This window comes from Acomys minous, assembly GCF_964271855.1.
Source record: "Acomys minous genome assembly, chromosome: 11".
NCBI classification, from domain to species: Eukaryota; Metazoa; Chordata; class Mammalia; order Rodentia; family Muridae; genus Acomys; species Acomys minous.
The window spans coordinates 108,226,041-108,235,828 of record NC_140492.1 but is presented as its reverse complement, the minus strand read 5'-3'; the positions used below and the strand labels follow the sequence as shown (position 1 = coordinate 108,235,828).

The 9,788-nt window shown below is 43.1% G+C and overlaps 1 protein-coding gene across 15 annotated transcripts in view; it reads right to left on the bottom strand.

Annotated features, from left to right (window-relative positions):
• Positions 1–376: 376 nt before the first annotated feature.
• The window catches only part of PDE4D (phosphodiesterase 4D), a 1,423,826-nt gene continuing 1,414,414 nt past the window's right edge, over positions 377–9,788 (bottom strand). For all 15 annotated transcript variants that reach the window (XM_084801381.1, XM_084801385.1, XM_084801383.1 and 12 more), the window contains 4 exons: positions 7,834–7,988; positions 6,737–6,859; positions 5,863–6,045; positions 377–5,310 (listed from right to left, as the gene is read on the bottom strand). In XM_084801381.1, coding sequence (XP_084657507.1) covers positions 4,894–5,310; positions 5,863–6,045; positions 6,737–6,859; positions 7,834–7,988 — 878 coding nt within the window. In that variant the 3' untranslated portion in view covers positions 377–4,893. The remainder of the gene's footprint in view (positions 5,311–5,862; positions 6,046–6,736; positions 6,860–7,833; positions 7,989–9,788) is intronic.

Here is a 9,788-nt window from a genome sequence, read left to right as displayed (position 1 = left end):
GCATCTCCTTCGCTGCAAATCCCAGAAGCTTGACATATGCAGACCAGTGTCTATGTAATTCTTGACCATGAGAATGATAGCTTCTGGTCTACCAGACAGTCTATTTAAATGCAGGCGCCCTCTTCGTGGACCTACTCAGAAAGCCGCGTGCTTCATTCTGTCCATCATACAAGTTAACTGAGGGATTTGTGTGTGTGTATATGTGTGTGTGTGTTGAAAGTTTGACATCATTTGGTTTCAAGTACTTATGAATCTCAGTACTGACACGAGATCACTGGCTCGTTGCTTAAAAAAAAAAAAGTCATCCCTATTGGAAATGGGTGCTGACTAAAGTACCGCTTACAACCACATTATTTGTAAAAGACGAAATCATAAGTAGGCAGAATCAACCCATGCTTTTATTTTCATTGCATATAAAAATTTTATATGAAGGTATTGATGTACAGTACTATCCCCACGGGCTGTAAGAGAGGCTAAGAAAACCACTAACAGAATCATCATCTGTGATGCTCACACACAATTTACCACTCTGAAAACATTACCCAAAGAAATAAAACGATTAAAAAACTGAAATCAGTAAGGATGTATTTTTCTGAGTATAGTGTCCCGTTGGTACTGTTTAAAACAAAAGTAATCAAATTCCTTTGGGCCAGGGCTGCTAAAATCTACAGTTTGTGTCCAAAAAAAAAAAACTGAAATAATAAAAGGCTCATTTTTCCTAGAAAAAAAAAAAAAAAAGAATCTGTCTTTTCACTATGTCACACGTTCTAAGGGCTGGGCTGTAGTGAGAGGTGGTGACAGTTCCTACCAGGAAGTGCTCATGGCTTTCAGGACTAGCCATTTTGCGAGGTTATATTTTACAATTCTATATGGGCAGACGTTTAAAAGAAAAAAATGTTGAGAGATCTAAATTTTTTTTTGTTATGTGAATTGGCATCATCATATAACTGTGTTTAAGTAGAGACTTACATGTACTTATCTGTACATGTGTATGTACATATATATGTATTATGCATATATGCTATGGATTATACATATATAAATTTGGTTGATCTTGGAGAAAAAAGATTTAAAAATAGTGTTAATTTTTAGGTATGACAGGAATCTGGTGAACAGACGACTCACCGAGTGACCTACGGCTCCCATTTCAAATCAAATTCATCTTCCTGTGAGGACTAGAAGGCAAAATGTCTCCCTAGTTATGTGTTTGGGATTTAAAAAAATTTTTTTAAAAACCAGTCCTCTTTGTCCAGGGGAAGTAGCCCCTGGTACTCAGCTGGCAAATAGGCACCGTCTGGCCATCTTGCTCCATGGCAGCAAGTAGTTTAAGAGCTTTTATCGCAAATGGCTCAGAGGGTTCTCCAGCAGTGATCTAGAGTTTTTTTTAAAATCAAGCTGTTGCCAGAAACCCAATCAGTGAGGAACCTGGATACCAAACGCCCAGCCCGAGCCTCATGATCACTTAACTTTGAAATGCAGCAAAAACAGAAGAAAGATATTGGCTACAGTTAAGGCACAGCCCTGGGACCAAAGACCTGCAGCTACATTATTTAAATGTATATATCTTTTATGTATTTTATATTTTTCTTGAATCTTCCATAAACAAGCTCTATGATGACAAGACTATATTACAGAAGAAAAGAAAAATGTACAAGGAGTATGTATACACATCATTCGTTCTCTCACCAAGAGTTTCCAAATATGTCAACACCATCCCATCATGGGATGATGTTTTAATAAGAACTGATAATTTACAATTAACATTACAGTATGTACATTGCAATAAATACACGGTTGTAAACAGACAAACAAGACTGTATTACAGGTAAGGTCATTTGGTGAGAAAAAAAAATGTATGGCACAAAAAAATAAATAATGCATTAAAATTATCATAAAGCTTTCTGTAAAATCTGTTTCATTCAAGTTTTTTTTTTCCTCTCTCCTTATCTGCAATTTGTTCTATCTACACTGTTCACCTGTGTCTTTTAACTGATGTGAATGAAAACAGCTGTTGTGTTCAGTAACTTGCAAGCTGAAATGTACTGGTTTTATGCAAACTTGGACTTGTTTTCCCCCATACAGTACCCAGATATTGCATTTTCTTATGGCATTTTATGAAATGTAAAGCCACTTGTATAAAGATGTTCTTTTAATGCAGTGTGCATTGTGAAGCACACTTTGGCGAGAGAGTGAGCAGGGCCGGGGGGGGGGGGGGGATGGTAAAGGGGAGGGGATGCTAAGCAGATGGTTTAGTAGGTATAGTATAGTCCCTAATTCTTGGATATTATGTGTTCTCTACAGCTTGATTGTCCATCAGTGGATAGTGTTACAGCACAGTGCCATTAAAAACCAGCACACTGGAAACCAAAAACTCCCATCAGTACAGTTGTAAACGCTGCAGGTATGGATCTGTGTATGACATATTGCTGCTTTTATTTATTTATCTGTTTTTATTATGGAGACTGTAGGCACTCTGTCGGGGGAATGCCACATGTAGGAAGGAAAGCGGTGAGAATGATTTGGGAAGGGGGATGAACTCTAGACTTCTTGCCTTTCCTTCTGGACCTCCTCCAGGGCTACATAACAAAGAGAAACGGGACCAAATGTTTTGTGAAACCTCTAGTCACACAAAGGCAGCTTAGGCTCCATTCCCTCTTTACAAGGAAAGGAGGTCAGCACTCCAACCATCAGTTATTTGATTCTTATCCTGACCTGTGTCAAAGATCAGAAACAGTTCTGTACCGAAGGCTCAAAACACTGTTTGGAGTCAAAAGATTGAAATGGGTTTCACTGCAGCTCGGGTGATTTTTCCTGCTGATTTCTCAGTCACTAGCCCCCTAACTTCCTTGAGAAGTTTTATTCATGTTTTTTTTTCACACTTAAGATTTTTCTTAATTGTTTCATTTTCAATTTACCAACCTCTCCTTTAGTCCCCATTTGGGTGCCAAAAACAAAAACAAAACAAAAACACAGACTCCAAACCTTACACCAAGAATATGACTTAGGTCCAGACTAAACACACTGGGGCACAAGGCTGACTGCTATCAGCAAGTTAACACTGGGAATTAATCTATAAAATCAATAGAGTTTTTGGTGCTGGAATTCTCTCGATGTTATACTGAGGGCAGACTCATAAAGTCCAATGATTTGGATTCCATCAGGTAAACGAATGCCCTGGTGCCAGTGGCAGCATCAGCTCCCGTTTAGTGTGCCCGCAGTACTCCTTCCCATGGGGCACGCTTACAGAGCAGCAGAGACCCACAGCGATTTCTACATCTTAGTGGGCTACCCGCTGCGACACTAAGAACCACTTTCCACAGCTACTCCTCATGGAGGTCTTACTTCCACGGGCAGTTCAAACCCTGCCTGTCCTGGTATTTGCTGATATAGATGGCTGACATTCTTAGGGAGTGCCCGTGCAGCACTTAGCATGTTTTTCCTCTACAGAACCACATAGTAGAAATTAGCTGCCACCCTAACCTGACAACTTCCCCGCCTTCCCCCCTCACCCGCCTCCGCCCGGTCAGAACGGTGCGACATACTTGGTAAGAGTCAACCTGGTGAACAAGGCCAAAGGCTAGAACACACATTAAACAAAACAGCATGAAGACAAAATGCTTTTCTCACTCTAAACTGGACGTGAACAGCAATAAGGTGATCATGAAATGTGTGCGTGGCGACAGGGACACGCATTTGTGAAATGCACTTCTCCTGACACAGGAAGAAAAAAAACTGTCACCAGAAGGCAGCAGGTAGGAAAATGCCTGAAAAAGACTGTCTTAGCTATTGGGTGTTTTAATCTATCTCCCACTGACTTCAGACAACACCAACTGATGACTGAGCTTCTATGAGGCTTAAGACACCTTGGACATAATGCACATCAAAGTATTACGGAATAAATACTCAGCTTGCACACAGTGAAGGAAGCGATGATGGAGAACAACTCTCCTGGCAGAGGGAGGAGTGAAAATAAAAAGCGAGTCAACAGACACTTACAAAAAGGGCTTCGAGCAACATAAATTTGTTTCTCTGTTTTTAAAGTATGGAAGTCATCAGTATATAAAACAATGAATCACTACAAATCAGTTAACTGCTATCACCTCTAAGGTGCAAGTAAAATTCGTAAATGAGATTTATCCAGTGTAGCACTGATCTGTACTGAAAACTTGCAAGTTACTCCTTAGAAAAAAATAACCAGTGGCAGATGAAGTTCTGAACAGAGTTTTTTTTTTAAATATAATACCTCAATACATTTAATAATAAAAGTAAGCTCTACAAAAAATCTGTTTTACATATCATACAAAATGTAGAGGTGAGTGTGGCTCACTGAACCACACTGTTCAGTCATGTATCAGGAAGACTTGAAATTAGAAAATTATGCAATTTCTGTGGCTCATCCTCCTCCTGGGAACAGATCCAAGCTGTGCCCTGTTCGTGACATTTTTCATTGCTTCCTCTGTGAGTTCACTCCACCAATCAAACACCTTCTTTCTTCTTAAAAGTTTCTACAAACCAACCGGAAAGGAAGCCTGCAATCCAGTCTCCGTTCGGGCAGCCCGATGAGCCACATGCTCCCTTGAAAACAGTTGGAGTTGATTTTATTATCTGCTTTGTCAGCTCTGCCAAGCTGAAATCGTGTCGAAGTCAATGTGCGTGAAGACACCCTCCCCCCCACCCCACCCCCTTTGCTCCGGTGACGTGGAGGTGAAAGGACTGGTTACAATATTCCTGAGCGCCAGACTGAGTAGTTCAAGGTCAGTTTTGTTCAACAAACGTCCTGGCAGATGACAGTGAGGTGTGACCATGGTTGTGGCATGTGACATGCACTTTGGAAACGACTTTTCTACTTTAAAAAAAAAAAAAAAACAAAAGAGCGTGAGAGTCTTTACACTGTTACGTGTCAGGACAACAGTCTTCTACGACGCAAGTTTCGGGCTGACTTTCCTCCTCCTGCGCTACAGCCTCCTCTTCAACCTGTTCGTCAAGGGGGATTTCGGTGGACTCCGAGTCTTGGGTGCACAGTGTCTTGGAGTCACTGCAGCTAGTGTCTTCCTCCACTTGACTTCCACTGTCCTTTTCAGTGTCCGACTCGCCGTCTTCCTCTAAGGTTAGTTCAAACTGGAATTTTTCCGTTTGGCCCTGCCGGCCTTCCTCTTGGTCGTCGGGTGCAGGGGACGGGCTCTGAGGAATTGTGCTCTGGTACCACTCACGGTTGTCCTCCAAAGTGTCCAAAATGTCCTGCGCGTCAGGATGGACGAGGTCTGCCCATGTCTCCCAGAGTGGATGAACGATATAGTCTATGAAGCCCACCTGGCCAGGAAAGAAAAGACAAACCCGGTGGGACTGAGGAACCTGGAAATGCTCAACCAAATCCTGGTCCCCCTCAGAACCTGCCCAGAAGGCCACTGACCTGAGTTTGGTAAGTTATCACTCTCTGAGCCAACAGATGATGTAAGTGTTCTAGCTGGCCCACAGTTACAACTCTTATGTCAAGGGATGCTTACAATAGAAAGAATACTAGTCATTACAAAGTAGGGCCTGGGTCCTGGACCTTATTTGGGAAGAGCCAATTTGTAAAGAGTCCAGACAACTGAAATAAGCCAAGCATTCTAGGTAGGGAAGTCCATTAGCTGAACAGTCGTAGGTAGCGGCAAACAATAGCATCATGGGTCGTGTAGTCACATGACTGTGAATCACAAGAGAGTTCTTTGGCCCATCAAGAGAAGTGAAACATATCCCCTGTCAATTCCAAAGTAATTAAAAAAAAAAAAAAGAACCCATAAAATACTGTGAGGTAGAGAGCAGCAGCCAAGTGGTTCAGCAGCAGCTCCGCCCTTTCTCTGAGCTGAGCTGCTGAATTACCTGTGACTTTTCCACAGAGGCATTGTGCTTGTCACACATGGGACTTATCTCCATGCCACGCTCCCGTTCCCGGTCCCCCTGGCGGAAGAACTCCTCCATTATCCGGTCTGTCCACTGGCGGTACAGCTGGAGCGGCTTTGTGGGGTTGCTCAGGTCTGCGCAGTGCACCATATTCTGAAGGACCTAAGTGGACGGAGGCAGCCTTGATTCAGCATCTGCTCTTTCTGGCTTGAAACTAGGAACTCACATCGGATGACTGTGTCACTTAAAAATACATGTAGCGTTGGGTTTATCTCCCGCCATGGGTGTGCCTCTGTGGTTCACACTTGTATTAATAGTTCCGAATTATGCCACTTCTGTGTCTTAAGTGTCTCGAGAGGTGCTGTTTGTGTGCACCAATAATTAAATTCCTTGCTGCTCAAATAGTTCATTTTTTTTTGGATGTTAAGTTTTTTTTTGTTTTTGTTGTTACTGTATGTGCAAATAAACAGGCCAATACGATTTGACCTGGTTAACTATAAAGGGACTAGGCATTATTTTGTCTTGCTGGTCTTTTGCTTGTATATTATGTTTTCCCATTGTGTGTGTGTGTGTGTGTGTGTGTGTGTGTTTCTGGTTTATTTGCTTTCTAAGAATAAAAAGGAAGGCCATGGAGTTGGGTGGGTGGTGAAGGACTTGAGGGAAGGTGGGGGAGGGGAAGCCATGATCAGAAATCTATTTTTTTCCCCAATTAGAAACAAAGAAGAAGAAGAAGAAGAAGACATATGTCTTGTCTGTATCTCCTGAATGTGTGAGAGGAGGCAAAGCGGAAGCAGCTCTCGTCTCGCTCAGTCACTAACACACGTCTGAAGAACAAAGGCCCGTGCTGGTTTACCTGGATCCTGTCCGAATAGTTATCCAGGAGGAGGACCCCAGAGCTTGTCACCTTCTTAGTTTCAACCATCGTTTTCAAGTCAGCCAGCAGGTTCATATGCTTTGACATATCTGTCGCGAGTACCTGACGGGGCAGAGATTGTCTTGTGAGCCAAAGCCAAAAGGAAAGAGGACTCACAAATGGACAAAATTATTTTGAGTTTGGGGAGGGATGGAGAACCGATATGAACTCCGATTATGGACTATGAAGTAATGATGCCTTCTTCTAGGGGAACTCTTCCTCATGGATGTCACGTTTCCCTGGGGGCCCAGAAAAAACATGCACAACACAGAAGCATTGGGTACCTGATGGATGCTTTCAAGGTTAAAAAAAAAACCCATCATATTTTCTGGGGCTTGTTCTGAACTAGGGAGCCGTTACTATGCTATAAGGAGCTGAGTCAAACACCGCTTAGGGTATACAGTATTTTGGCTAGTTTTTTCTGTTTGGTTGGTTGTGGTCTTGCTTTTTTTTTTTTCCTGATCAAGGACAAATGATGTTTCCCTGGGTACAACAAAACTTCGAAGTGTCCTTTGACGATGATAAGATGGCTAGGTGGGTAAAGGCACTTGTCATCATGCCTGCTGACCTGAACTCCATCCCCTAGGACCCAGGTGGTGGCAGGAGAGAGAACTCTGCACACACTGTCCTCTGGGTCCACAGGCACACCTCAGCATGTGTGCAAACACACACGAGCAAATTTAATAAATGAATGTAATTTGTTTTAAAAATTAAGTCTAATTTGGTAATGGATTTCCCTGTTGTCAAGACAGCTCTAAATAATGTCTAGAAAGAGAAGATGCAAGTTAAGGGTATTTCTAGGTGGGCAGGGAAGATAGACCAACTCCACTGGCTCCATCCAGTGGAGGTGCTCTGTACCTGCCATGGGCCAAGAGGGGCTTAGAAAACCTGAACACCAAGGCCAGTCATCTTTAATTCCAACTGCTAGGAGCAGAGGAACCCTGACAGCAGCAGCAGAGGCCGTTTCTATGAGTAGCTTCCCAAATCTACCCTGACGCCCTCTGTAAAAACCTGAGCTGCTTGTACTAGCTACTCACAATGTCAATGACCATTTTCCTTAAAGATTGTCTTTGCTTTTTGGTCAGATTCTGGAAAATGTCACAGTTTTCTTCCTGGAGCAACTTAAACCCCACAGCCAAATGATGGTTCTCTAAGACGGAGGAGTCATTGTACATCAAGGCAAGTTCCGAGTCTGAAAGAAAGAGGGGTAGCAGGTCACCAGGGCTATTTCATTAATGTCTGTCTCACTCTTCAAATTCTGCTCTACTCTCCCCAGCACTCCAGAGGCTGAGACAGGAGGATAACAGTGAGCCAGGGGCTGGTTGGGCCAACATATAAACGAATGAAAACAACCCCCTAAGAGCAAATATGTCAAATAATCTAAGAGTCCAAAGAACACTGGGGCCGTAGGCATGAATGATATGTGGTCTTTCCGGTCAATTCTCTGAAGTGTAAGAAGTGGATGACATTATTCTAATATACACATATATAGAAACGTGCACGTGTGTGTGGGTGTGTGTTTTAAAGCACAAGTGTCTGGTTATCCTCACAGATTCCACTAAAGGAGCAGGGAGGATGTGGGAGGCTTGGGATGTGGCTCCCCAAGGAGACCATATGATCTTAGGGGAACTGTGCACATACGATAGGACACATCTGCTCTGCTGCTCTCCAGTACAGAAACAGGAGAGTGTACAGTTTCAGGAGTAGATGTTTAAGTATATGGTTCAGTCTTATTTTGTCTGGAAATATCAATGCTGTTTAATGGTAATGTCCGACTAAGTCTTACTTCCTTCATGCTGAGGACCAAAGCCTTACTTTTAAGTCATCTATGAAAAGCCTATGGGTAAACATACAGAGATTACAAATTGAGAAAGCTGCAGGATCTGAGCACAAGACACTGTACACACCCAGCTGAGTCACATTAAACAGGCAAATGCTGGAAGGAAGGCATGATATTGTCTAAGTCAGAGAAATAACATGACCTAATCTACGAGGGTCCTTTTAGGGGAATAAACACATAAGTTGGTAAGGGGCATTAACATAAGGATTCACTTGGCCTTTCATTAATACTAATGGCTTTATATTCCCCTTGAGGAATGTAAATATATTCCCCTCCAGTCTGGTCCTGTTAACATGACTACCAGGGCTTTAAACGAAACAAACAAAACACAACTCAAAACAAACAACCCCCTAGCATTTAGGAAACTGAACCTCAGGGAAATCATTTAAGTTGCCGTGCTTGTCACTGAAGGTGTGCGGTCACATGGTCAGGAGGGGTTACAGTCTGTGGCACCTCACTGAAGACGCCAGCCCACGACTTGTAAGTCGAGTCCTTGAGGTTCCCATCCGGTACAGTGTGCACACAGGAAGGAAGGGGGCAGGCAGAGAGACTAGCTGACCTGCCGCTCTTCTGCAGAAACCACCTGCTCCAGGAAGTCTTTCTTGATTGCTGAAGATCCAACTGCTCATTTCTTCTTGAAATGCCTCCACTACCCTGGACCATCCAATGACCATCATCACACACGCCCAGGCTGCCCTCAGCTCTGAACACAGTCTCCTTCCTTGATCCTCCCGACACACTTAGCAACTTGGGTCTCTAAGCAAAACTAATGAGTATTGATGGCCATCTGATTTATACTTCCTTTCTTCCTCACTTAAAAGCGTCAAGGAGAGAATATCCTGTGCCACCATATTATGAGGGCTCAGCTGTCCTATGTGGTAAGGGGTTGGCACGGTGCATGCATCTTCTTCAGTGCTCACACCTCTCCTAGGAAGATCTGAGCATGAAGCCCATTCATAAATGATGGAAATGACTCTCAGTAAAGGGTATGTTGCCAATATCACACAGCTGGTGCCCTCTAGGGCCAGTATTTAAAGGCAAGCTGGCTCTAGACTCTTCACGTTAAGCTTTTATTATAAAGAGCTAGCAGTGGCTCCACCCAGCCCTGGGTTTTCTTTATGAGGAAATGTTTTTATTGCTGCTTCAGCTTTA